The sequence below is a fragment of the Spermophilus citellus genome, assembly GCF_964194105.1.
Source record: "Spermophilus citellus genome assembly, chromosome: 16".
In the NCBI taxonomy this organism is placed as follows: Eukaryota; Metazoa; Chordata; class Mammalia; order Rodentia; family Sciuridae; genus Spermophilus; species Spermophilus citellus.
This window is the reverse complement of record NC_138196.1, coordinates 87266793-87294339: the sequence shown is the minus strand read 5'-3', so window position 1 is coordinate 87294339 and position 27547 is coordinate 87266793. Positions and strand designations below refer to the sequence as shown.

General features: G+C 44.5%; 2 protein-coding genes across 5 annotated transcripts in view; one reads left to right on the top strand and one right to left on the bottom strand.

Moving 5' to 3' along the window:
* ERICH1 (glutamate rich 1) overlaps positions 1-10194 on the bottom strand; it is a 90803-nt gene extending 80609 nt beyond the window's left edge. The window contains exon 1 of one of the 3 annotated variants that reach the window (XM_081269819.1): positions 10090-10194. In XM_081269819.1, coding sequence (XP_081125945.1) covers positions 10090-10142 — 53 coding nt within the window. In that variant the 5' untranslated portion in view covers positions 10143-10194. The remainder of the gene's footprint in view (positions 1-10089) is intronic. The other 2 variants (XM_081269818.1, XM_081269817.1) reach the window with 2 other exon arrangements.
* A 171-nt stretch (positions 10195-10365) lies between these two features.
* The window catches only part of DLGAP2 (DLG associated protein 2), a 692077-nt gene continuing 674895 nt past the window's right edge, over positions 10366-27547 (top strand). Inside the window, exon 1 of one of the 2 annotated variants that reach the window (XR_014019175.1) lies at positions 10366-10919. Coding sequence is in view for 1 of the 2 variants with exons in the window: in XM_081269687.1 (XP_081125813.1) it covers positions 14592-14609 (18 nt within the window). In the remaining variant the exon portion in view is untranslated. Of the gene's footprint in view, positions 10920-14112; positions 14610-27547 lie in introns of those variants that run through there. The other variant, XM_081269687.1, reaches the window with a different exon arrangement.

The following is a 27547-nucleotide window of genomic DNA, read 5'->3' as shown; positions in this document are numbered from 1 at the left end:
GTTTAAGTGTCTTGTAAACACAAGTGGACGAAGTGATTTCCATCTTACACAGTGTTTTACAACCTCATAAGCACAAACACATCTTTTCCTTGTAGGCCACACATGAGGACCTCTCTGGCATCCAGCCACTTCCCTGTAGCACAGGCCTGTTCCATGAGTGCACTGAATTTGTGAAGTTCATCCCTGTTCATCCTATTTGTTATAAACGTTATTACAAAAAAAAAGTGAACATTTAATAAACATTCCTTTTCAGCAGGAGTGAAGGCATGACTTTCAGATTCAATACTGGCAGATACGTCATCTGATCCATGCCTCACTCCTAAAGTGTACTGTAAACAGCACAAACAAATGTGATCTCAAGCAGATGTCAAATGGATATCTTATTATTAATGTAGGGCTTCTGTCTTAAATGAGAATTTTTATAAATTTTAACCTAATTCCAAAATCTAAAAATAAATTGGCTGACAAATACATCTAAATGCTTTCATTTGCTATAGAGCAAAAAGTATTTCTGAAAATAATGATTTTAATTTTTTTTTCTTTTTTTTTTTTAAAGAGAGAGTGAGAGAGAGGAGAGAGAGAGAGAGAGAGAGAGAGAGAGAGAGAGAGAGAGAATTTTTAATATTTATTTTTTTTTTAGTTCTCGGCGGACACAACATCTTTGTTGGTATGTGGTGCTGAGGATCGAACCCGGGCCGCACGCATGCCAGGCGAGCACGCTACCACTTGAGCCACATCCCCAGGCCCAATTTTAATTTTTTAAATTACTTAAAAAAGCAAAGTTTAAAATTAAAATCTCATGAATTACTTTCTACTAATATTGCTGGCAGATTCATTGATGAATTTCATTAATCTCAGCATCTGAGATAACATCGTAGATATTAAGACTGGGAATAAGATTTTGTGGGATACAGTAGCACTTGAATCTAATATCTGAAAACTTGTCTTCTGGGTTGGGGGAAAAGCATTTGATTCTCCACCCTTAATTCTCTCCCTTCTGTAATAGTTAATAGTAGAGAGTACATAATCCCTGTATATTCATAAGAGAGGATGCAACCACAGCACCTTGATCCAGGCAAACAACATCTATGCATCATAAGAATAAAAGGATTGCTGTTTTGTCACTAACAGTGTTCATGTCATTAATTTAAAAGAAACAATCAGCTATTTTAAACCAAAAACACTATATAGCCAACTAACTCTCACTGTGTCCCTCCAACCTCCAGTTATGAATAAATACCCTGTAAACTGCTTAACTGTTTCCTATAAATATGAACTTCTTTAGCAAACAAAAGATCTTCAACTGGCCAATTCACTTTTTGATCAATATTAAAAGCAAAACATTTTTTATTTCAGATACTGGGACACTGTATGCAAGTCTGTAGTATTTTAGTTAAAGTAGTTGTCATTTTTGGCTTGTTGAAATGTTCCTTTTGACCTGATATGTTATTGTTTCTTTTTGTTGTTGTTGTTTTCGTGTGTGTGTGTGTGTGTGTGTGTGTTTTAAACAAAAAAATTTCTTAAAAACAGAGCTGGGAGATCAGGTTCTGGGAGGCAAGCTTTTGCTGCAGGACCCAAAAGATTTGAGCTACATGCTATCATGCGGACAAATAAAAATTGCCTAGTGGCCATAACCAGCACTCCACCACCTCTACCAGGCCAGAAACCTGAGGCCAGTCCCCTTCTCCTTTTTCTCACACCTCATCAATATGCTCTTCTTCCAGCAGTGGAAGCAAGTTTAAACTTGAAACTCTATAGTGTCTGTCAAAAAGCAATCACCAGAAGACAAAAAAGCAGGGAATGGGTGTTTAATGTCAATAGGAAAAAAAATAGCCTGAAGGAAAATAAATATAATTACCAAGCAGAACAGGCAATCAGAATTAAGAAATGATGGGCACGCACAATAAAAGGTAGATGTGAAGAAAAACATCCAAGTTAAAATTAATATGTTGCAATACCAGAGAAATTAAGTTTTCTTTCCAAAGGGGAACTGAGTTAATTTACTAAAATTTTCAGAAAGGACTGCTGCCTACACTTGCTATTTCAATTTAAAAACAGAAGCCAAATAAAAATCTTACAGTAAAGCATTCTTTGGAAATTGGACACTTAGGAAAAATTGTGAATATATGTGCCTCAGAAAGAAATGGAAGTTTGGTTGCTGGTGGTAAAACTGTTTATTTCTACACTCTTCTTCAGGGCAGATACTTGGTTTAAAATCTAACAACTGGGTACCAAAAAAAATTTTGTTCCATTCTAACAAAGGTGTTAATGGCAGCATTTCAATGAATCATTTTTTTCTATTTTGTCTAAAAAGCTTTTCCAAGACATACGGCAAAAAATTCAATGATAAAGTGTCATATTGGTTCTTGAATTCTTCTTATTCCAGGTATTTTTTTCTTTTTAACCGATACATAATATTTGTATATTTATGGGGTACAGTGTAATAATTCAATACATGTACATAATATCTAATGATGAAATCAGGTAATTAAAGTCTCCATCTTCATGTCATTACTCTGTGTTTGGAGCCTTCAAGCTCTGGTCCTCTGGTTTCTGGTGAAGTATAGAGCTGTTGCTAACTACAGTGATCCAACTGTGCTGCAGTTAGAACCCTAGAACCTAATTGCATTTTGGTACCCATTATGCAGCCTTCTTCTATTTCCTTTTCCCTGGTCTCCAACGACCACTCTTCTCTGAGATCAATTTTTTGAGATTTCACAAATGAGTGAGAATATGTAGTATTTGCTTTTCTGTACATGTCTTATTCACTTCATATAATGTCCTTGATTTCCATGTTGTACAAACGACAGAATTTCATTGATCATGGGAAATGGGTGTACATTCCATTTGACAGGCTCTCATGGAAAAAAAAAAACAGAAACAGAAACTTTTTCTTTTATAATATTCCTTTCTGAAAAAAGGAAAGTAAAATGAAAAATATTTAAAGCATCCATGATCTTTGAGACCACCAATGCTACCACCTATTAACGTCATGAATATTTTTATTTTCTTAAAAACATTTTAGGGGTTGGGGTTGTGGATCAGTGGAAGAGCGCTTGCCTAGTACATGTGAGGCACTGGGTTTGGTCCTCAGCACCACATAAAAAAATAATAAAATTTGAAACATATTTTTAATAAATTTTAGATTGGAAAAGTAACATATTTTCTCTTTGTTATCTATGAACATAATACACTTTAGTTAAAATAGTAATGTTTTCACATTTCATTTTACTGAATATACACTGTACATCTAGAACATTCTTGGTGGAAGACATTAGGAATGATGTTCATTTGTGTTTCTCTAACCAAAACTTTCAAAACATTTATAATTCCTATAAACTAGTGGAAAAGTGAGACTTTCATGGGGGAAAAAAAAAAACATGTACAGCCAATTTGGGGATATGAGGAAAGAAATCAGTTAAAAGAAAAAAACACTTTCAAAAAGTGAATGTTCTGGGGCTGGGGATGTGGCTCAAGCGGTAGCGTGCTCGCCTGGCATTCGTGCGGCCCGGGGTTCGATCCTCAGCACCACATACAAACAAAGATGTTGTGTCCACCGAAAACTAAAAAAAATAAATAAATAAATAAAAAATAAATTTTAAAAAAAAGTGAATGTTCTTCAGGTACAGTGGCACACACCTGTAATCCCAGTGGCTCAGAAGGCTGAAGCAGAAGGATCTCAGATCAAAGCCAGCCTCAGCAAAAGCAAGGTGCTAAGCAACTCAGTGAGATGCTGTCTCTAAATATAATACAAAACAGCTCAGTGGTTGAGTGCCCCTGGGTTCAATCCCTGGTGCCAAAAAAAAAAAAAGTGAATGTTCATGGGAAATTATACAATTGATTGGACATACTTACAAAAATCACATTAAAATAAAAGATATATAAATACAACCTGTTAACTTAAAATGTGACTTCTACTTGGGAGACTGAGGGAGGAAGACTGTAGGTTTGAGGCCAGCCTGGGCAACTTAGAGAGACTGTGTCAAAATAAAAAATAAAATAAAAAGGGTTAGAGATGTAGCTCAGAGGTAGAGTACTCCTGCGTTCAATCCCCAGTACTTCCAAAAATAAATAAAATGTTACTTTTTTTGTATTTCATTTTGAAAGAAAAACATACAGAACAAATAGGTTTATGACATAACTTTTCAAGAGTTTTCACTTAATAGATTTTAATTAGATTTTAAAACAAGAGTGAACAGGCTTTTAAAAATCATATTTAAATGAAAACTTGCTACTGAATATAAGACCAAGAATGACCATTCATACGAATTTTCAATGTGGCCAGTTTGATGTTATTCCCTCTTCACCTTACCCTGTTGTATTAAAGAAATCTCCCAAAACATAACTACTAAAACCATAAAACAAAAACAAACAAAATTATTTTTATCAGTTTAAACTATGAAAAAAATATCATCTCAGTAAATGCCAGGTTGAATCATTTCCTTTTTTGTCCTGACATGTATCTTATTTAAAAAGCCACTTTAAATTTTCCTAGGGTTATTGCATTTCTTGGAAATCTAATACTTTGAATTCTCTCTTTGCAGTAAAAATGCTGTTTAAATGCTGATTAAATACATGTCTGCCTTCCCATAGATTATCTTATCAATCTGACATGATATCCTCAAGTAGAAATACACTAGGTATTTGTTTTCTAGTAAAACCATAGTACTTATAAAAGAAAAAACAATTCCAAGCAAATTTTGCCCCAAACTTTTCCTTATAGTTTTTCAGTGACTTTTACTGTCTTATCAACTGTTCATAATCATTTTAAATTTGTGTGAGGCTGCAACTATTTTCATTATGGATTGGTAAAATGCCCTGACAGAGGAGCAAGCAGCACTATTTTGGATGTGGGTACTACTACAGACCAAAACGGGACCCTAAGGCAAACCACTTTGCTGTAATGGCTGTTTTCTCACCATAACAGGTTAGGCTAAAAAATGCCAGTCAGAAGGTAATTTAGAAAGTTGTCTTTATTATAATCCAAAGACAGGGGTAAATTCTAATTTTTATTCCAGTTTCATTAACATTGGCTTTTCTATTACACAGATCCTAACTTCTAAGCAAAGAACTTGTAACAGACAGGGTGTACTACACCAACAAGACCCATCTCATTCTCACAGGTTCTATGGCTCAATAGACGGGAAAGCTATAGTGGAAGAAGACAAATACTCAGAAACAGCTGTCACTTCTGCACCTACTCTGCTTTGCCATCTTTTCCAGAGGAAGATAGAGCTACAGTTACCTACCATGTGCAGCCTCAAACCCATCATATTTTATGGAATCACACTCTTGGGTCTTCGACGCAGGACCTTGTATTTTCTGGGCACTGGCTCTCTTGTCTCTCAAACACACAAGCATCTCTCTCACCTTAAACAAGGTAATGCAGGCTTCACCTGCTTGATACATTATCTGCACTGCTCTTTCCTTATAGGCAAAGTAGACCCCAGTGCTTTCTTGTCTCCTCCCATGCCTTAGGAAACAGAAACAGTGACAGTAACCAGCTGGCTGCCTCCAATGTACATTACTTGACTGAATCCTCACAACTCACCACTGTTTCTGTTTTACAGATGAGGTGCCCAATAATTACAGGGAATTAGCTCCAAGGTATTGGATCAAGTGGGATTGAACTCGGGGCCCATTTCCCATTATAAGCATGGCCTTGAGTTCCTGAGCCATGGGTCACCAGAGAAGGAGTCCTCATGGCACTGCACCCCACTTTTCTCAGGCTTCTTCTCCTTCTATAGTCTCTACCCACACCCAGCTTTGACTCTTGCTCTATCTAGAAGCTGTCTGCCACTGCCCCTGAGCATCTGCTGCAAGTCTTAGCAGCTTGCTCATTACCATGACCATCTTTTCCAGGGAAATATTTCTACATCCATCTCTCCCATTTCTTCCTCCAACTGTCACCATTTCCACTTGAACACCTCACCATACACTAGCTGGCCTTCCCATAGCTGCCCAAGCCCCTTCCCACATCTATCGTTCCCACTTATAGGATTATCTTTCAGGGACTCAGCACTTGCCCTGTTCTACTCAGAACCACATTGTCTATCACTACTGACCGAACTGTCTCTACAACTAGGATCCAACATAGCATATCATTTTGTCAGCATTTTTTAAACTCCCTGGTAGCATAAAGCTGGCATTTTCCTCCTTCCTCTCCCTCGGCCCATTTCCTTACCTTTCCCTCTGTTCCTTCCTACCTTCAACATTTCCTAAACATGTTCTCCTTCCTTAAAGATCTCTGGAAGGGAAAACAATTCCTGTTCCAGTGTGAAGGAAATACATCATACCAAGCAGAAAATATCATAGTAACAACACTGCTGAGCTTTTTCTGTAGGCAAATGAGTATCTAACTACACAGAAGCCACTGACTTGACAGAGCAAAAGCTGTACCTCAACAGTGTCACTTGCACCCTGCCATCAAGGACAAAGAAGTAAACAGGTAGGTTGTCTACAAGTTACTTCATGACATATTCCACTCCCAGGAGCTAAAGGTGCCCAGAGAGGCACTGGGGAGTCACCTGGTAAGGAAGTGGTAGGAATGCTCAAGTGGACAGACAATCCACACAAGTCATTCATTTCTAGTTTACTCCTGTTGAGGCAGGATCCAAAGATGACTGTAGCTGGGATCCTTCCTTGAAGAGCACATGGCCCTTGGGGGAGCTGCAGTCACCAAAGCTTCCCAGTCCACTGTGACTCTGAACTTCTGCCATGGACTTACCAGAGTTAGCATTTAGTTGTACACTGAACATTCACCCAATCTCCCCAAAAAGAATGGTAGTCACTTCAACTATACCTCAGACATGGTACTTTTCCTGTGATTCTCTTCAATTAAGGAGGTTCATTCATTGTTAAAACTGCCTGGCAACTCTCAGAGGCTCAAGAAACATCCCTCCATCATTGTTCAGACATTTTCTAGCATAAAATAGACTACATCAAAAATCTTTTCAAACATCCTTCCCATTAATCCTGCAGAATTTTGCTCTAATTGTAACAGGAGAAATTTTTCCATTACATTTCCTAGCCAAAGCAATCTACTTTTGGGAAAACAAAACACACGAACAAACAAAACCTTAGAATCATTGCTTCAGACTCTCTGTTCCCCTAGTCAGACCATGACAACCTGGCACCTGGCTGGAGCTAGAGGTGGCCCATTTCAAGCTTTCTGGTCCATCCCAAGGCCCAGTGAGAGAACAGTCTGGCTCCCTCAGACGCCCACCATAAATCAGGCACAGCTTTATACTGCAGGGAGTCTCAGCGGGAAGAGGAATGGGATTTGTTTGTTTGGTCCCTCTGTAGCCTTGTGTCTGGAGCAACTGATTCACTCAGCAGACACTGGCTGGCTGAATAAACACTTGCTCAGTTGTGCTACCTCCTATTCAAGGAAGCCCACTTGGGCTGCGCAGTATCCTTGCTCATTTCCCCCATAAACATACAAAGCCCTGTCACCTCTCCCATCTTCTGGGACCCAAGGTTCTTAAGGTGCCACAGTCTGGCTGGGCACAAAATAATCGAGCCACCACAAAAGCCTTGTAGATTCAAACAGCAATTCTTTATTCCTGAACTCTCACCGGCACTCTACACGCATGTTCTGGGGAAAATACACTACCTCCACCGGGCTCTGCGTACCAAATACTCTCTGAATCCCGGAGAACTCAACGGGAACTCAAGGAGTGGGTGCCTGAGGCACCAGGATACGCCCTATTCCCAGCAGGATCCACCCTAAACCTGGACCCACCCTAATCCAGCAGGATCCTCCCTAAACCCCCAATCCGCCCTAATCCCTGAGCAAGGTCACCTTTCATGCAATGTCACTGCAAATGACCTGGGTCCAAGGCAAGCCCATTTCCACAATGGAGAGTCCTCCCTCTAAGCAACACTGGGTAGGTTGACAAGGAAATTGACATGCGTCATTCCTACTTGGCTATGGCTCTCAGCATTGAGGAACAGCTGGACAGTGAGAGGAGATGTCCTGAAAATCCACATCCAGTCCAGTCTCCTCCATCAGTCATACACTTTGCTACTCCTAATATTCATCACAGGCCACACAAGAGGGGAAAATTGCTGGAGAGATCAGCTCTGGTTTCAGGCTTCAACAAATTATAAGTGCATAGAATTTTTACTCCAACTCAGAACTCCCAAAAGTGTTTCCCTGCAGATGGGCTCCTCAGGTGACCTTGTTGAGATGCAGAAAACTAAAGTTTTTCACTGTCATTTTCTAATTTCAGGATTTATTAATCCATCCTTCCAAATCATGGTGCTCTTAAATAACATGATTTACCTGATGCTTGTGTCACTTATTTACTACAAAAGAAGACTATTTCAAGAGAAAAGAATTAAGAACTGATTAAATCATCTAACTCATTTTAATTTAGGGATATGAGAAAGGTTTTTAAATTTGACTAAGTATACTACTGAAAGGGTAAAGTTTCTAAGCTGCAAAGCCTGAGTTAAAATGTAAAGGACCAGGCATTGTAAACCTGCTTCTAAACTGCAAAGCCTGGGTTAAATTCCTGAGGCAGTTAGGACAAGGCCCCACTGGCCATTTAGTTGAATTATGGCCTGGCGTCCTGTGCAATTCCTCACGTAGATATTCAGGGTCCGAACCAATCAGTTTAAATGTAGCCCCCGCCTTAGGAAAGACCTATCACTCCAGCCAGCCCTGTTCCCGCCAGTAAATGTACTAATCAAGTCTAAGAATTATTGTTTGATTTTCCCGCGGTGTAAGGTGATTTGTTAAAGGAGACTGTGATGTATGCAAAGCCCCCCCCCTCCTCCCCAAAAGGTGTACTTAAGCATTGTTCAACCCTTGCTCTGGGCTCTGGGCTGCTCTCCTTTCTCAAGTGGGCACGGAGCCCCAGCATGCTGGAATCTCAATAAATCCCCTTGTGTGTTTTGCATGAAGCCAGTCTCTTGTGGTCTCTTTCTCCGACGTTTCGCCGGTCCCTTACACTACAAATGATATAATAATTTCATGTGTAGGAAAGAGCATTTAATTTTGTATTTGGAATGTCACAAACATAAGCAGGAATGCAGGAAGAGTGGGTGTGGAATCAACCCAGAAGGCAGGAGACAGCTTTCAGGTCTGTTCTGCAAACCTTTAACATTTTATCAACAGAGCACAACAGTCCAAGCTCTTCCAGTGGAGAGTTATAAAAATAGTTTGCTCATTAAAGTATGTTAATGTCCCCTTTGGAGCCTAACATCTCATTGTTCAGAGACTGTTAAGTCATTTTTAATATGTGAGATATTCTGGGTTTTTGCAGCCAGCAGAGAAGGTGAAAGTCAGAACTCACTGGGACCCAAGAGAAGGGAAAGCCCTAGCATGTTTCCAAGAACAGGAAGGCAGATCGATGGACTATTCTCCATATTCTGGGTTCCAGTTAGTCCGCTCCCTTTGCAAGCAAACACCTGTTCGCTACATGGGTTTTTCATTTCAAAGGCAAAACCGTGGTACAACTAAAAGGAAAAGTTCATCACAACCAATCTCTCCTCCCAGAACCTTGGAGAAGATCGTGTCCGAGCCTGGGGCCTCGCCCCCGACTGCAAACAGCACACTGTCAACCGCCTCACCAGGAGGCGGGACACTGAGACTGGGGGGCACTGGGAAGGAGCAGCACCCACCCACTTCTGCACCAGGTGACAGGGGTCTCCCGCGGGCGCTCAGGCCGCCACTCCACAAACTATTCCATCTCAAAGTCCTCACCTCTCCGCGGCCCCCTTTCCCACGCTCCCGAGCCCTGGCGCGCTCTCCCCCACGTCCCCTTCCCCTCACACCCCCTCCCCCTGGCGAGCCCCTCCCCCTCGCCGGCCTGTCCCCTTGGGGAGCCCCTTCCCCCTCGCCAGCCCCTCCCCCTCGCGGAGCCCCTCCCCCTCGTCAGCTCCTCCTCACACCCTCTTCCCCTGGCGAGCCCCTCCCCCTGGCGAGCCCCTCCCCCTGGCGAGCCCCCCCCCTGGCGAGCCCCTCCCCCTCGCGGAGCCTCTTCCCCTCACGAGCCCCTCCCCCTCACGAGCCCCTTCCCTCAAAGCCCTTCCACTCTCGGAGGCGCTTCCCTCACCACCCGTCCCCCTCGCCCCGCCTACCGTGCCTCCGGCTCACCGACATCGCTGAGCCCGGCAGCTACCCCGCGGCCCATCCAGGGGTCCAGAGAGGCGGCGGCGCTTCCGGAGTTAGCCCGCCTAGGCCCGCCCACATGCGGATCGTCCAATCCGGGCCAGGGATGCCTGCCGGGTACGTCAGTCGTTCGCGTTCCTTCCTCGGATCGGCTGGTTCCAGGTTCAGGGCGTGTCCGAGCCTAAGGCCTCGCCCCCGACCGCCTCGCCACGGAGTCTGCGCGGAGGGCGCAGAAGGGGCGGCCTCGGACCTGGGAGGGGGCGCGCCCGCGGGAGGTTGGCGCTGGGGCGCTGGTCCGGGAGCGAGCGCCAGGGAGGAGATCCTGGCTGGCGAGACCGGATCCCGAGGCCTGAGGGAGCCGGGTCCCGGTCGCTCTGTCTGTGTGCGTCGCCGGCCCGTCCCGGCTCCGGTGGCTGCGCGGGACCCCGGTTCTCGGCCGACCTGCGCCTCCGCGGATTCGCGAGTGTGCGGTCCGCACGTTGTGCACGCTGGGCGCACGGACCCGAGGCGGCCCCGTCCCGAGCGCTCCGGGAGGCAGGGCCGGCAGGGAGGCGCCCTGTTAGGGACGGCGAGAGCACGCGCGCGGGAGAGGCGTCGCCGGGCTCCGGGCTCCCGCCGCCCGGGAGCCGCGGAAGGTCCTGGGGCGCGAGGTAGCCTTGGGCTCTGCGGGCCGCGGAGGCCAGCGGCGGTCGGTCCGCGGCGCAGTGGAGAGTTCCGCTGTGCGTTCCAGAGGTGGTTAGCCGCCTGCTGAAAGCCGACTTCCCTGAGGGAATTGGGAGACTACTTTGAGTCAAATGCAGTAAGAAAGATGTCATCGGCTCGCATCTGTGTTGTCCTTGGAGGTTGTGGGAAGAGGTATAGTGTGGATGTGTGCGAAGGCAAAGTAAAGGAAGTTTACTGGCTGATCCAAGGGGCTGTGACTTTTGGAAAAAGGGAAGTCTAGAATGGACCCGAGATTTTCTTCTGAAAGCTGTAAAGTTGGAGTTGCCCAGATGAGGTGAAACCCTTGGGGGATCTTTTTTGGGTGATGGTGTGCAGCTTCACACAGGTGACATTCCAGATGCTCACAGGATGCATACACCCTAGTGATCAGGAAGGACATGCGCCAGGAAGACCCCCCAGGCAGACATGTCTTCCAAGGACAGCCCTTAGGGCCTCAAACCTTTGGAAAGTGGGGAGATGAGGAGGTCCTAGCTGCAGCCCAAGAGAGGGGGTGTGGCCAGAAGAGAGGGAAGAACAGGGAGTATCACTAAGCCAAGTCAAAGAGATCATTCTTCCCAAATGATGCTGATAGGTCAAGATGAGGACTGGCCACGTACAGTTGGATTTGTCAAGGGCAAGCCATTGATGACTTTGATTACAGTGATTTATTGGAATGGTAGAGGCAAAAAACTTGATGGATATTCACAAAGAGAATTGTAGGGGAAACACTGAAGAAGCTGGACCTAGGCTACCCTCTAGTAGGGCCAGGAAAGTGGCTGGTGGCTAGAGGGGTTTTTAACACAAAGTTTGTGTGCCATTTTGGCCTGCTCAAATTGATATTGGAAAATAAGTCCTGTAGGAGAGAGGGAATAAGTGCTGGGATAATGCCCTTCCTTAGGTTACCCTCAAACTTCTTGTTCTTCATTTCAATCATTCTCACCAGCATTCAGGCCTATTCTGGACCTTCCTGTGTTTCAGCAAAATCTTCCCAGGAACCAAGTATTTTCCTCCAGCACTGCTTCTTCAACCATACCCTATTATTGAAAGACTTGACTACAGAGTCAGTGTCCATTTTGACATCTTCAGTTGACTTCGTGGCCCAACCCATCTTTTCCCTCCATCCCATCAGTCACTGTACCTACTTCAGCAACAGTCCCCAAGGACTTCCATGTCACCAACTCTAGAACAAACTTATCCGTCCTCCTATAACACTGTTTGCAGAAGCACCATAAGCCCAGCTGCCACACCAGCTTCTGGAGACATCATTGCTTCCTCACTCCCTCCTCTCTTCCCACATGACCCATCCAGAAAAATCTCAAACATCCTTGTAACATTCCTTACTTCCCCTGCCAAGTTTGTGTTTTCATCATCTCTCACTGAGATTTCTTTAGGCATTTAAAAATTGATCTCCCAGGTCCCACTCTTCTTTTCTCATTCCCACCCCATCACCTTCTTTTCTCACTGCAGCCAAAAAGATCTTTTAAAAATTCCACTGCCATTCAGAAATCCACGGTAATCCATCACAGCAACAAGGCACAGAAGAAAAATCATACAATCTTAACAACAGGTATAGAGAAAACTTGATAAAGTGTAACATCTGTTCATGATTGCAAAAAAAAAAAAAAAAAAAAAAAAAAAAAAACAACAACCTGAAACTCAGCTAACAACAAATAGAAGGTGACTTCTTCAACTGGATAAAGAACATCTATAAAAAACTCTACAGCTAGTAATAAAAGACTAACAGGTTCTCCACTAAGAACTAGAATCAGGAACTAGAATGTTCCTTCTCACCATTGCTTTTCAACACCATACTAGAAAATCTAGTTAATATAATAAGACAAGAAAAAATAAATAAAAGGTATATAGATTGGAAAGGGAGAAATAAAACTTTTTTTTCTGCAAAATTGCCCTGCTCAAAATCATACATTGGATCTTCACTGTGTGTATGACACAATTCTAAGTCCTTAAAATGTTATAAAAATGCTACTCTCTCCCTTACTCACTTAGTTCTGGTTATTCTAATTGGTCATTTAGAAGAAAAAGCACTAAGTCTTCAGGCCTGCTCTTCTGTCAGGAACCCTTTTACAACCACTGCCTAATTCCCTTTCTTCTTTAAAGTTCTGACATGCCAATTTCTGACTTCTTCTCATCTACTCACTTTTATCTAGAACCTTGCTGGTAGTTCTCTTTGATGCTGTGGGGCTATGGGTATTACTGGGGATGTGGAGGTGGAGGGAGTAACCCTTGATCTTTGGGGGATGGAAGTCATCTGAAAACACATCCCACCTTCTCATTCTCAGGTACATTCCATGCTGTGCCTTAGAGAGTTCCTGGGGAGATTTAGGCCAGTTGCCTTCAGGAATGACCAGCCTGCTAATGCATCTTCCACTAGCTTTTTTTTTTTTTTTTTCTCTCTCTCTCTATTTCCCTGTCTCTGTTTCCTCTATTTTCTGGGAATCCATCTCTCAAATATAGTCCTTGTCCTAGGTTCTCCTTGGGGGAGAACCTAGAGGAAGATTTAACTTATTACTTGCTCAGCTCAAAGAGTTCTTCCCTGATATCACACACTATTAACAGCACTTTTCATTCACCAGCAACACTTTTTATCTTTCCTTCAGAGAATCAATTGTATTTGTGATTGCACATCATTCCTGTGACTTTTAACATGACTTCATACCTAGACTGGAAGATCCATGTGTTTAGTGTCTCTTGTTTTGGTTCTATGGTAAAGGGCATCTCATGAATCTAACCAGGATCTATCCCGACATGGCCACTGTTGCTGAATTTGCCAGATTGCTGTGGGTTGTCAGTACAACTTCCAGGAGATGAATTCTTTTCCCCTGGCTCGGGCCATCTATGTTCAGCCTTATCAAGCAGAACAGGGTCAGAGCGTCTGGACCAAATTCAATAATAATGTTGTTCGGTTCGTGGGATCCCAGGGCACCAGGGGCGGATCCCTCTTTTCTAAGAACACTAAGACTAGCCGGTGGATAGTAGGAAGTTCCGTTTTACAGTGCCTACAGTCATGGCTTGCTCGAAGAGCAGCTGAGTGCCTTGAAGACACTAGAGGACGTATCCTGTTCTGTACTGGCTCTCTCTGCCCAATAAGCCCTGTGGTGGTGGTGGTGAAGACCTCACACTGCAAGTCAGTTCTTATGAATGCGCCGGCGGGTCCCTAATGTCGGTTAAGCACTGGCTGAGCTTTCCCAGGTGTTGAGTGATGTGTGTAGGTAGGTTCCCAGGCTAACTTTCAAGCAAGTTGAACGGTTGTCCTGTGTCCCAAGCCACCGCGGTCTCAGAGCCCTTGGTGTCCCCGGGTAACCCGCAGCTCCTGGCGCAACAGTTGGGTCCGGTGGTGCAGCCGCCCTGGCGGTCGAGCTGTGCGCGCGCTCCCGGGCTATGCGCGCCTAGAGACCAGGCTGCAGGGTAGCCGCCGCGCCGCGGCCTGGGCGCTCCCCCGAGGCGCGCGGGCGCCGGGCCCTTCCCCAGATGGAGCTGCGCGCCGGCCGCCCCCCAGTGCGCCGGTGCCTCCCCGGGCTCCAAGTGCGCAGGCGCCGGCCCCGAGGACCGACAGTGCGCGGGGCTGGAGCGCGGTCGGAGCGCACGGTGGCGGTGGTGGCGGCGAAAGACTGAAGGATCGCGGGCGGACGGCGGACCCACAGACCTAGGAGCTTAGGAGTCGGCGGCTGTGCCGCACGTGCCGCCTGGCTGGAGGGGGTGGCCACCTAGCCATGTCACCTAGTACCTGCTGAACTAGGAGTGCTTGAGGATGTCCGCGCTGTGGAAGGTGCGAACCGCCTGGGGCCGGGGGAAGGGGGACCGACACTCCGGGGCGCTGGACCTCGAGACCCGTAGGGGCGAGTAGGGGGCGGTGCGGTGTGATCAACCTGCGTGGACCCTCTGAGAATGGCTAGATGGGGGCGGGGGCGGCTAGGGGACACCGGGGGTAACCTGTGTTAGGGGATTCTTCGCTGAGCTCCTCGCTGGGCTGCGGCCGGACCCCGGGTTCCTGGGGTACAGGAGCCTGCGAGGAGCTGGGTGAGGCGGAGGTGTGAAATTTCCGGTGGAACCCCGCCGGGAGGAACGCGACACGAGAGCGCCGGCTGGCGAGGGTCTGCACGCCCGGCTCCTGGAGGCAGCTGTGGGGGAACGGGGGCAGCAGCCAGCGACTTGCATCCGCCCTCCCCCAGCCCAGGTGGGAACGCCGCCCAGACTGGGAATGAAGGAAAGGTGCTGGGAGCTGGGCAGCTGGGCTGTGCGTGGTGGTCGTGGAGGCCGGGAGGGATCATTTGAGCTGGGTCGCAGCGGCTGTCGCGATGAGCGCGACCACAGGCTGCTCTACGGGAGGGGGTGGCCGCCGCCTGCTCTCCAAGTGCGAGCAGGAGCACGGGGGCTTTTTTAGGGGTGGTTGCTAAGCGAGGCGCTACCCAGCGCAGGGTTTTGTAACTAAGCCTCCCCCGGCAGCGGCTGTTGCTGTTCTCGGGCTTCTTCGCTAACGATCGCAGCAGAAATAATGAGGATGTAATTATTACAGCCTGCGCGGCGAGGGGGTGGGGGGCGGCAAGCACCGGCTCTTCTGCCTGGCACTGGCCAGGTGGGGCCGGGCGGGTGGGGGCTGCTCTCGCTCCTCTGCGTCCTCCTAGCAAGTCTGTCGCTTGGAGCGAGCGCGACCAGGACCTGGGCGGGGGCTCTCAGGAAAGAGTACAGAGGTGGGGAGGGACGGCAAGCAGAGCGCCTCCGCTAGGGATGAGGGGTCGCAGGTGCAGAGCCGAGCGCGGCGGCTGAGGGGTGCTTTGCATCCGAAACTCCACGGCTCCTGCGTGGCTTTTCCCCACTTCTTAGCGAACATTGTGCCAGCCACCCGCTTGTCGCTTCTCTCAAACGAATGACGATTTCGGCTAAGGTTGGAATCCGAAATGCGTGACTTATCAGCAGCGGCGGTCTCGAATCGATTAAAAATAAAGGGATGGGTAGCCAGTCCATCCTCTGCCTTGGCTGATCTTCCCGCCCGGGCTGTGTGTGGCGAGGCACACCGCGCAGCCGCTCCCCTGGTGTCCAGCACAGGGCCTCGGGCTCACTCTCCGTGACCCGCTCACGTCCCTTAACTTCCTATCTGAGTGGAGCCAGAACCTAGTGATGTGTACGTACTTTACCGAAGACTCGCTGCAGAAGGTGAATCAATCACATTTATAATTGGAAAACAACCCAGTGTCTTGGATGGCCCCTGGGGAGTTCGGGCACCCTTTCAGGAGGGCTCCTCACAGGTCTCCAGGTCGATCTCGCCTGGGAAGTAACCACCCTCCACCAGAGGTTAAAGTGCACCTCAACACCATTCTGCTCTTACTACTGCCTTAATGTTTTCTGTGGAAGGTAATAGAGCGTAAGGGGAAAGGAAGGTGAAATGATGAAAAAGATGGTAAATTTTGGCAGGTCAAATTGTTACTTTGGTGTTTAAAAAAAAGTCATTAATCAGGATTTTTCAGTAGCCAAATCGTCTTGTGCAGGCAGCTGGGTGACTCACAGAGTTGGCTCCCATGGTAATTGTAGAGTATATGTACTGTTTCCTTTTAGATGGTGTGACTTTTCATTACTTGGACGAGAACAAATTAGAATGTTTTATACCCCACATCTGGCTGCATGGCTGGGCTCAAGCACCCAGAGCTGGGAAGATGGTGGACCTGGTGAGAGAAAGTAGGAGTCGTCCTGCCCTAACCCTGTTATCCACTTCCTATTACTCAAGGTCTTTCCCAAGAAATGTGGGATTTGTTCTTAAAGACAAGCTGCCAGGGCACTGGCACTCTGTGTCTGTGAGCCTTCTTCCTGCCCCTTTGCATCTCCTGCATCACCTGCCTCCTGGGTTCTTGGTGAAGAGGTCAGTGGAGGGGCAGTAACTTCAGTTCTTGAGTCATCGTGTGAATTTGTATGCTGCATTTTAGGTTAAAGGGTAAACTTAGTAAGCAGAGTACCATGTCAAATAATATAAATTGATGAAATTAAAATTTTCTCTGAACAAGGATTTTTTTTTTTCTCTCAGAGAAGCACTCTAGGTTGACTTTACCTTACTAAGCATTGTTCCCTTTCCTTTTAAAGAGCTTTGCATTTACTATCCAGTTATCCAAAGTGGTGCTCCTTGAGGCAAAAAGAAGCACACTTATTTACTTATGTTTTTGTATGCCTCAGGCTACTTGTGATCTGTATGGGATAATAATGATGTTTTTATAGATTTCAGATTTCATTACATTTTTTTCTCCTCAATGACATGTATGTCCTTCTATTGCAATTCATAGCTTTTCCAATTTTCATCCCCTTTATTTTTGAAATTGCTGGAAATTCCAAATTGAATATTAAAGACCGATATATACTTCACAAAATCTAAATAATATTGAATTCTGTGTGCCTGAAACCTGATCAATTCTGAAATTTGAAGAAGATAATATGTTTTAAGTATCAGAGAATTTGTTATTTTCATCTTTTTTTTTTTTTTTTTTTGTACTGGGGATTGAACTCAGGAGCACTCGACCACTGAGCCACATCCCCAGATCTATTTTGTGTTTTATTTAGAGACAGGGTCTCACTGAGTTGCTTAGTGCCTCACTTTTTGCCAAGGCTGGCTTTGAACTCACGATCCTCCTGCTTTGGCCTCCTGAGCTGCTGGGATTGCAGGCATGCATCACCATGCCTGGCTGTTTTTTCCCCTTTTAACACATTATCTCCCATAATGTTGAAATTGAGGAAATTTCATAATTCTTTTATAATGATATTTGAAGAAAAACCTCTCAGATACCTAAAGAATAGCTTGAAATGCACTTTGATCATAGATTTATAAGGAAGTTAATTAAGTATATTATCTATGGACCTTTGGAATGGATATTCCATGGTCATTCAATGGCCATGATAAAATCACCATGATTCATCGTTTGGCCAGATGGGAGTCATATTCAAAGCATCACAGTAGTTGCTATAAAAGAATTACAGCCTACCACACAGGAAGTTGGGAGCAAAAACATTCTATGCAGTTAAAGTATTCTTAACCACAGTTTTACCTAGTAGTTGTTATTCATCATAGAAGAATTCCTGGCTCATTACCATTTTAATGGTATGTGGTTTCTAGGTGCTCAGTGTGTATAAAGCTGAGTATAGTAATTCGCATGTCTCATGACAAAAGCACTCTGGTTTTCAGGAGGTCAAGCATCTGGGCCGACTGGTCATGGGTTGTAGGCTGTGCAGACTTCAGTGTAGATCTGCAGCTGCTCTTGGTCAGCTCCCCTTCTAGGTGTTCAGAACAGAGGCAGACAGCAGTTTTGGATTCCACATTAATCTCCTTGACAATGGCAGCTGGCATTCATATGTGAACCACTGATTTTCTTTTTTCCTGCCATTGTTCCTTGCTTTGACTTCATCTACCCATGAGAAGGCTTCTCCCACCATCAGCTCTGGGTTTCCTCTCACTATCCTTCCTCCTAGCTCCAAGAGCAACTGCAGCTTCTTTTGGCTGTTCTCCATCCCCCACAAAGGGCACTATAGGTGCTTCTAAGATGCACTCCCACCCGGGTGCCACTGGTGATTTTTTTATGGGATACCAGTTATTGAATATTGTATCTTTCTTTCCTGATGTTCCAGGAAAGTTAGGTTAGGTTTACTGGCCAATTACAATGAGTTCTGGTGTATTTGTGCAGTATGAATTTATTCCAAGACCCTTGGAAGGAGGATCCCCAACTCAGGGTATGGCTCTGGCAGGCCAACCTCTTGTAGTCACAGGAGTCTGTCCCTCACTTGAGTCAGGAAATTCTCCAGGAAATTCTCCCTTTGAATTGGGTCTTCTTCCCAGACATCCAAATGGGGTGGGTTTAGTTTCTTCAAAAGTTTCCATGTCAAAGCTTTCATTGTGGGGTAAAATTTGTTCATTACCAGGTGATATATATATATATATATATATATATATATATATATATATATATATATATTATCCAGTATGCTTCTTATGAGGGAAAAAAGGAACAAAATTTAAATCAATCATTTCTGGAAATGAGTAGACATTTGGAATCAGCTCATCCTTAAAGCTGTAGCAGCAGTTTTAAAAACTAACCTTGTGAAAATAATTGGTCATTGTTTTAAAAATTATATCCCAAGTCAGGTGCAGTGTCCTATGCCTATCACCACAGCAGCTCAGGAGTCGGGGCCAAAGGACAGTAAATTCAAGGCCAGTCTTACCAACTTAGCAAGGCTCTAAGCAACTTGATGAGACCCTGTCTCTAAATAAAATCTAAAAAAGGACTAGGAATGTAACTCAAAGGTAAGTGCCCTTGGTAACAGGTTCCAGAATACAGTCAAAAGGAAAAAAGTGGGAATTACCCCCTCAGGCCCATAAAGTACGTATGTTAAGCCAATCAACATTAAAAAACAAACCAACAAACCAACAAACAAAACATGGTTTTGTGCTTAGTGAACATTTGTCTTACTCTTTCTACAATGCTGATGAGCAGCCTTCTGTCCTGTCAGCACAAGGCCGTGACTATGAGGCAGGTCTTCTGTGGGCCTGCCTGGGCTGCTGAGTGGCACTGAGAATCTCTTTGGCCTTACTATGCCTCAGTTTCCTCCACACTCAGAGAGGTGCAGTGTTACCTTGCTAGGTAGCTGTGGGATCTCAGAAGCCTTGAGAACTGTGTAAGTGCTCAGTACTGAACTTATTTAACCCTGCAGCAGTAAAGCCAAGTTTTGGTGTGGGCCACCTTTGTTGGATGTTATTAAGCCACTGAGTTCCCATACAGCTTTAGTGATTATTATGATTAGTCATCTTTTACTTATTTATATATTGTTTGGCTATTTCTTTTTCTTAAGTTTTTTGACTGAGCTCTACCACAAAAAGCATGGTCAGAATGTTAATAAAATAGAAATAGGAAGAGCCAGCCAGTGTGATGACCATGAAAGTGAATGCATTCTCCAGGCATCACATTTGACTTTGAGCTCAGCTCCTTGGGAGTCAAGTCAACAACAACAACAACAAACCCCACAAACCCTCCCCTGATTTCCTTATCAGGGTGGACATTCAAACTAATTTTCCAGTGGAAAAAAGTTTTCCCTAGTCTTAAATCATAAAATACTTTTTCATAGTAGATCTGATACACAAGAGTTAGACTTACATAACATGTAACACAGAAGTATTTTTCATGATTGTATCTTGTAGTAGACTTTGAAGGAAACCAAAAGTCAAACATACACAACCTGCAGGAGGGCATGGTAATCTTTTTCTAGTATTTACACATTACCTCTGTGACCAGGTGGTAAACTATGGGTACAGGAGCCCAGTCTTCATGTCTTTGCACCACCCACAAATCTGTTGTAGTTACTGTTAAAGACACATGAATTCATGCTTCGAGTCTTATAGACCAGTCAAGTTTCTTGAGTTTTCTGTATCTTCATGATCCCTAAAGACTTGGTCTGTAAATGCCCAGTAAATCTGTTTTAGTTCAAGGCAAGTGCCCCTGCCATCCTAAAAGTGGCAGCATGAGGAGGGGGGTCCCCCATAACTCCAAATGCTGCTGGACTGACCTCCTGAAAACTCATCATTAAGTGAATGTGCCATAAGAATGTCATACATTCAGCCTGCTGAACATCACACCCCAGTCAGCTGCCGTGTCCATGCTCAGAACACACATTAGAATCATCTAACACAACATGATTTTATAATACAGGGCTGACTATTTCATGTAATTTATTGAATGCTGTACTGAAAGAGAGAAATGGAGTGTTGTGTGGGTATGCTTTCAAACCATCAGTAATGGGGATGATCTGTGTCATCTCTGGCCTGTTACTACTTCCAGTCCTTCTCTTCACTCCTGTTCCACACACTGGGAAAAGTCTTCCTTCACTCAAGAAGAACTTAGAGGCCATTTCAGCAGATCTCCTCAGACCAGATCGCACTGGTGTTTCTCTGCAGCTGCAGGGGACGGCACCCATGCTGCCTCGTCTGCTTTGTCTTCCCAGCTCCCCTCTTTGAAGGGCAGCTTCATGAGGAAGGGTCTCTTGTCCTCATTGTGCTTGGCTCCTGGCTTAGGAGGTCCTGTTTGACTGTGAGTGGGTCAAATGCATGAGCAGAGCAGAACGGTGGTCTCCTGGGCACCCGTCTCCATTTCCCCAGGTCTGGGTGGTATCACCCTGCCCCTCCCTCCACGCTGTTCCTTGGGTCCTTATCTAGCAGCACGCCATTAGACTCCGTGCCTTCGCCCTCATTTAGCAATTCCTTCTTTTATGTCTTTCCCTCACATTTGTTCTTCCAGACCTTGTTGAAGGCTACTTCCCTGTGGTGTGTCTCCAGGCTTGGTGCCAGATGAGGTCATCCCCTCAGCCCTGCCTTTGTGCTCTTGGAGAGTACGGTCTGTGGAAGTCATGCTGGGGTTCCTGAGGCAGGGCAGTGACTGGCACTGTGCTCAGCACTGCAGAGATGGCAAGGAAGGGGACAGGACTGGTGCCCCTGTCCCCACATCTGCTGTAGAGCTATAGACCATACTACTCAGAAAACATCTGGGTGAATAAGTAAATCCACAACCATAGAAGACCCTATTACAGTACCCAGTTCCTCATCTGCACGTCTCATGCATTCTATCTCAGTTGTGTTTATGTATGATCCTGACAGGAAACTGTAAGCATATTGATGGGTTTGTATGTTTTTCTATTTACGCGTTCTCTCTCTCTCTCTCTCTCTCTCTCTCTCTCTCTCTCTCCTCTCTCTCTCTCTCTCTCTCTCTCTCTCTCTCCTCTTAATGTAAAACCTTTGGTCCTTTAAAAATAATTTCAGTTTTTATGATACTTTCTGAACAAATTTATGAACCTCTGTTTTCTGACTGTCAAATGCTTCGTATAGACTGTATTGTAGATAATAAGGAAACTTGAATCCACAGTTGAGAGTTGTAGTTTTGAACTTTTGTTGGTGGCCCTTCTAGTATATGACATTTCTGAGTTTAAAACAAAGTGTTCTAGGTTATCAATAGAATTAGATTCCAAGTTTTATTTTTGTTGTGAAAAAGGAACTACATGTTTCTTTGAGGTAGCTAGACAGTATTTCTTATTCAATTCATCTACTTGCCTGCTTCTCAAATGATGTTATCCTAAGCACCAGAAATCTCAAAAGAAAACTTAAGCATTGTACACATATGACTATATCACAACAAATCCCAACATTATATATGATTATAATGCACCAAAAAAAAAAAACCCTCAGAAAATCTTGAAATTTAGATTGGTCTCATAAAGATTGCAGTTCCTGGCCTAGCCTTTGAATCCACACTAGTCTGAAACAGGGCTCTACTTATTCTGGTGAATCTCATGAATTTGGGAGCTAAAAATAAAGGCATACATTTTTTCTCATAAATAACATACAGAAATTTAATTTTGGGCTGGGGATGTGGCTCAAGTGGTAGCGCGCTCGCCTGGCATGCGTGCGGCCCGGGTTCGATCCTCAGCACCACATACAAAGATGTTGTGTCCGCCGATAACTAAAAAATAAATATTAAAAAAATTCTCTCTCTCTCTCTCTCTCTCTCACTCTCTAAAAAAAAAAAAAGAAATTTAATTTTATTCCTACAGCATGAAAGGATGTTTGTGAATTATAAATGTCTTTTGGGGATGGGGATATGGCTCAGTGTCATAGCTCTTGGTTTGATCCCTACTATAGCAAAACAAATATAAATAAATAATAAAGTGAAAAATAAGTAAAATTTTCTTTACATATAACTAGTCCCAGCATGTTCATGTCTGGGAACTTATCCTAAGGAAATAATCATGAATTGGTAGTAAGTTATCTAAGCAGATGTTTGCTCTAGCTTTGTTTCATAGCATAATATTAGAAAATGGCAACAGCAGGAGACTGGATGAAGTTATTATGGGGGGCCATACTGTAAGAAACATACCCTTAAAAAGACGAATGTTAAATATTAATACCACAAGATGTTTCTGTCCTGTGAAGTGATTGCAAGATAGCATGCACAGCATCCTACATGCCCATGGAGCCCCTGAACTTGGAGACAGAGGGAAGACTGAAGGGTCCCCGTCAGCCCAGTCCCAGCCTGTCTTCACTGGTTAGGGTAGCTGCACAAGGTAGTCTGTGCTGCCTTGCGTGTCCTGACTGGGCCAGCTGTCAACTCCTCTCCCCTTGATGATCCACTTTGTCCCTTCAGCTTCCAGTTCCCTGTGCTGCGTGCTGTCTGGAGTTAGGGCCTTGACATGGGCTGCCACAACCTGGAGGGCTCCTGTGCACCATGCTTTCCTCCTTCCTTAGCTTCCTCTACTTTTTCCCCATATAGTGCTTCTCAGTTGACCTTCATGCTCTGGGCCATTTCACTTGCTGCTTTCTCATGTGTTGTGTGATTTGCTTATTTATTCTTAATATTTGTCTATTGATGAATAGCATTGACTGGGCACTTCTTGTGTGCCAGGTTAATTAAGGCACCCATGTTGACTTATTCTCTCATAGCTCTGTGGGGTTAGGACTGCTGTTCTGCATGCTGCAGAGGAGACTGAGGGAGAGAGTCTGAAGTCAGGGACACAGTCTGGCCAGAGCTGCAGACCTCAACATGGTGTGCTGCTTTAGAGCTGGAATTTGTAATCACCACCATGAATGTTGCTGGTGGAGATAGAAGCTTTATGAGGACAGGTGTTTGTCCATTTGGTCACTGCTTTATCTCAAGCATCTGAAACCTGCTGGGCAAGAGGCATCTGGTCAGTGTTTCCTGAATCTATGAATGCTGAGCCATAATGATTTTGATTTTCCTGTCTGTGTCAATGTCTTGGGCCTCACATATACAGAGTCCCACGGATAGGACCTAAACAAGGATATCTGTTAGCTCCTATAGTAAAGGATCTCTGCAGGATGGGGTCACCCTTCTGCTCCATGGCTGTCACTACTGTGACATTCCCTCTGGAAGGCATGGCAGCAGTAAGCAGAGGAGAGACTTGTTCCCTCAGCAGGGTTTGCCAGCCTCCATAATGTGTCTATGTGAAACGTGATACAAGTGGGCTTCTGGCTTGTACAAGTTCAAAATAGTTTTCCTTGGCTTGTGGTGGCCTTACCCAGCATGGTCATTCTGTCCCTAGGCCCTTGTGATTGATGGCTCTGTCATTGTCAGGAGAGAGCTCTGTGGTCACCCTATGCATCCTCAACCAGCAGGAGAGAGCATGGCGGGTGGTGTGTAGGAAGGTTTTTAGGCTTAGCCTTCTGCTCATACTGTATCAGCCTCCGTCAGTGTCACACATACCTACCTGCAGGGATGTGGACCCACACAGGCCATCAGCTGATCTCTGCAGTGAAGGAACTTTAGAAGTCCTCTGGAAGACTTTGCCTTACATCTTGGCCTGTCTGCGTCAACTATTGACCAGAGTCGGGTAACCAACATTTGGGGATTAGGTTAATCTTAATATGCCTTCTGGACTCAGCTGTCCCTGGTTCCCCTGTGGTCATGCAGTAGAGTTAGAACTGGAGAACAGCTGACCTCTCTGTTAGGAGAGGAGGAGTGGCTGGCTGCTCATTCACAAGCAACATCTCCTGTAACTGTTCTTATGTTCTGAATTGCCTATGGCATGTGTACTTTGGTAACTTAATGAAGCCTTACAGACTTCTTTTAATGTTCATCCAATAAAAGGACTGCAAAAATATTGTAAACATTGAAGCAGAAATCTCCTCTGAACATCCATTAAACTTGTTGGAAATTTCATTCATGACTTGTCAGTCATTTGTGCATTAACTATTGATTGGATTTAGCAGCTATGTTACTTGTGGGTCTCTGGCTAATGTAAGTGAGACTGACACTTTGGAAGGACCTGGGCTAGTGCACAGAACCAAGGGAAAAGCTGAAGAACAGGTGCAGGAAGGTTGAAACCCTGGCAGCTCAATAGCAGGGCAAAAGGGCTGCAGCCACTTTCCATCTCTGCCTTGTTGTATTCACAATGCAACTCCCTGGAGTTCCATAGCTCAGCCAGCTGCTTTGTTTTAGTTGAGAAGTACCAGATACCTGGGAAGAGGGAAAGGTGTGAGTCACTCAAGACAATGGCAGTGCAAATACATGGAGTCATGTACTGGGTGCAGAAGTCTCTTACCTGTCTTCTCTTCTCCTAACAAAGCAATATAGTCCAAGTCACAGAGGTGAGAGATATCCTACTTTGTATCATCTTATAATGCATTCTAGTATTTTTGAAAAAGAAAATACTTGCATATGTAGTGGGTAAAATCCAGATCCTTGGTGTTACAAATTCATTAACAGCATCACTAATTACTATTCAAAATATTAATTATCTGCAGCATGCACAATTCATTCTTTTGGTCCTGCCTGAGAGTCTTTGCTCTGTTTCTTTAAGTCTTTCTTCTGTAATATGTATAGGTGGTTCTTTGAAATTCATTCATTCTTTTCTCTTGGAACAAGAATTAGGCAAAACCCAGAGGCCTATGTTTTATTGTACAGTGTGGTAATGCATTCCCTTGGCTCCCAGATCTTTTCTTCCTGTTAACTTTCTTTGTGTTATTCATCTTTTTTAACTCTCTCTTTTTTTTTCTGCAATGTACTCTGTCCTCCCTCTTACCTGGGGGTGAAATTGGAGACTAGTTGAGCTACTTTTGTAAATTATCTCTTCCTCTTATTCCTCCTCCTTTGCCATATAATCAGCCAAATATTTAGAAATTATAGAAAAGCATAAAGTAAGATATTTACAGTCATCAATAATTCCATGATCCAGAAATAATTTAAATCTGTTTTTTTTTTGTATACTTCTTTTCAGCCTCCTTTTCCTTTCTGTTTGCTTATTTGTTTAGGACTGAGGGTTGAACCAGGGTGCTCTACTCCTGAATTGCATCCCAGGTCCTTTTTAAAATTTCATTTTGAGACAGAATCTCAGTAAGTTGCCCAGGATGACCAATTTATCCTACCTTAGCCTCCAGAATACCTGGAATTACAGGTGTGGCCACTGCACTCTGACCTTCTTGTTTTTAAAACCCAAATTGGAAGCTATCCTGTTTTTTTTCCCTTTATATTCTTTGCTAAGAATTTTCTCATACATCCAAATTATTTTAATTTTAAATTGATATTTAATATTCTCATATGCAGTATGAGTCAACTATTCCCCTAATGATCAACATTTAAGTTGCTTTAAAAAATTTGAGCTTTTACTCTGTGATATTTCCTGAAAATATGGACTATTTTTCTCTAGTAAATTCCTAGGAATAGTATTATTAGTTAATGGGTATGTTTAGTTTATTAGGCTTGCTCTAATGAATTACCACAGTGAAGAAACTTAAAAGGACAGAAACACATTCTCTCACAGATCTAGAAGCTGAATGTTCAAAATTAAGATATCTCAGAGCTGTGCTCTCCCCAGAGGCTCCTGGGAAGAGCCTTCCTCCTCTCCCATTCCTGGTGCTTTGAGCATTCCATGGCTTGTGGACCAGTGGTCCCAATTCTGTCTTGTCTTCTCATGGTGTCTCCCCTCTTCTACCCATTTAAGACTCCCTCCCAGGGACACTTGTGGTTTCATGTAAGACCCTCCTGGCTACTCCAGGACTGTCTCCTCATCTGAAGGTCCTTAGTGTATCATGTCCATAAAACCCTTTCCAGATAAGACCACATTCACAGGTTCCAGGGATCAATGTGGGCTCCTCTTGGGACCACTGTGTCTGTGCCAGTGGACATTTTTAGGAACCTGAAACCTCCACTCAGCTGTACTTTAAGCTGGAGGTTTCCACCAGCACCTAGTAAGTGCCTGTTTTTCAATAGCCGCAGCAGTAACAAGGAAGGTAGAGATAGGTGTGCTACCAGGAAAAGTGGCAAGGAAACTGAGTGAAGGGCAGCAGAAGAAGGGAGCGGCCAAGCGGAGGGGGATTTAGAGTATTTTCTGAGCCTGCTTCGATGAAACCATAATGCAGCCACTCCTACCCTTAAAGAAGGGTTAGGATCCTTAAAATATAAAGGTTTTTCATGTGTGTATAAGAAGAGGCAAAGATGTAAACAGACAAGTCATGAAACAATCAGGATTTTGGTCAATAAGCATTTAAGTATTGTCCATAAGAAATGGTAATGAAGAGGCAAATTGAAACTTGACTGTTTTAAACTGTCAAGGGGGTTATTATTTTATTTATTTATTTTCCTTTCATGCATCATTTATTTTATTTTTTATTTGTAAGGGGGTTATTATTTTAAAATAATTAATGGCCACACACTTTGGTGTTTGATTTTCAAGGGGACTGGAGCTCAAGGCCCCTTTCTTGCCTGCAACTGTCCTCTTCATTCTGGCTCCAGCCACTCTCTCTGCCAAGTGAGAGTCGGTACCCAGTGGGGCCATCTCCTCCTGTGTTTCCAGCTGATCAGAGAACACTGCGTTCCCTCCTCATGATCAATGTGAGCTTCCTATTTCAAAAAACTTAATGCAATAGCATTTTTTTTTAAAGAATTCAAGCTGGTTAAATTTAGTGTCTGAAAAATGTCCAGTCCAGAAATAGATCTCACTGGAATATCTGTGCCCAGGGCTAGCTTTTTGCAGCAGGAAGGTACCCTGGCTGGAAGTTTCTTCTGGTTTCCCTGTTGTCACACAGGTGTCACTAGACACAGTGATCTCTTGCAGCCCCTGCCAGCTGAAAACGTGTTCCCATGAAGTTGTCACACTAGCTGTGGCCACTTCTCAGCTCTCTGCAGCTCTCTTCCCAGCTCACGGTCCTCTCTTTTGGGATATTATCGAAGGTGTGTTGGG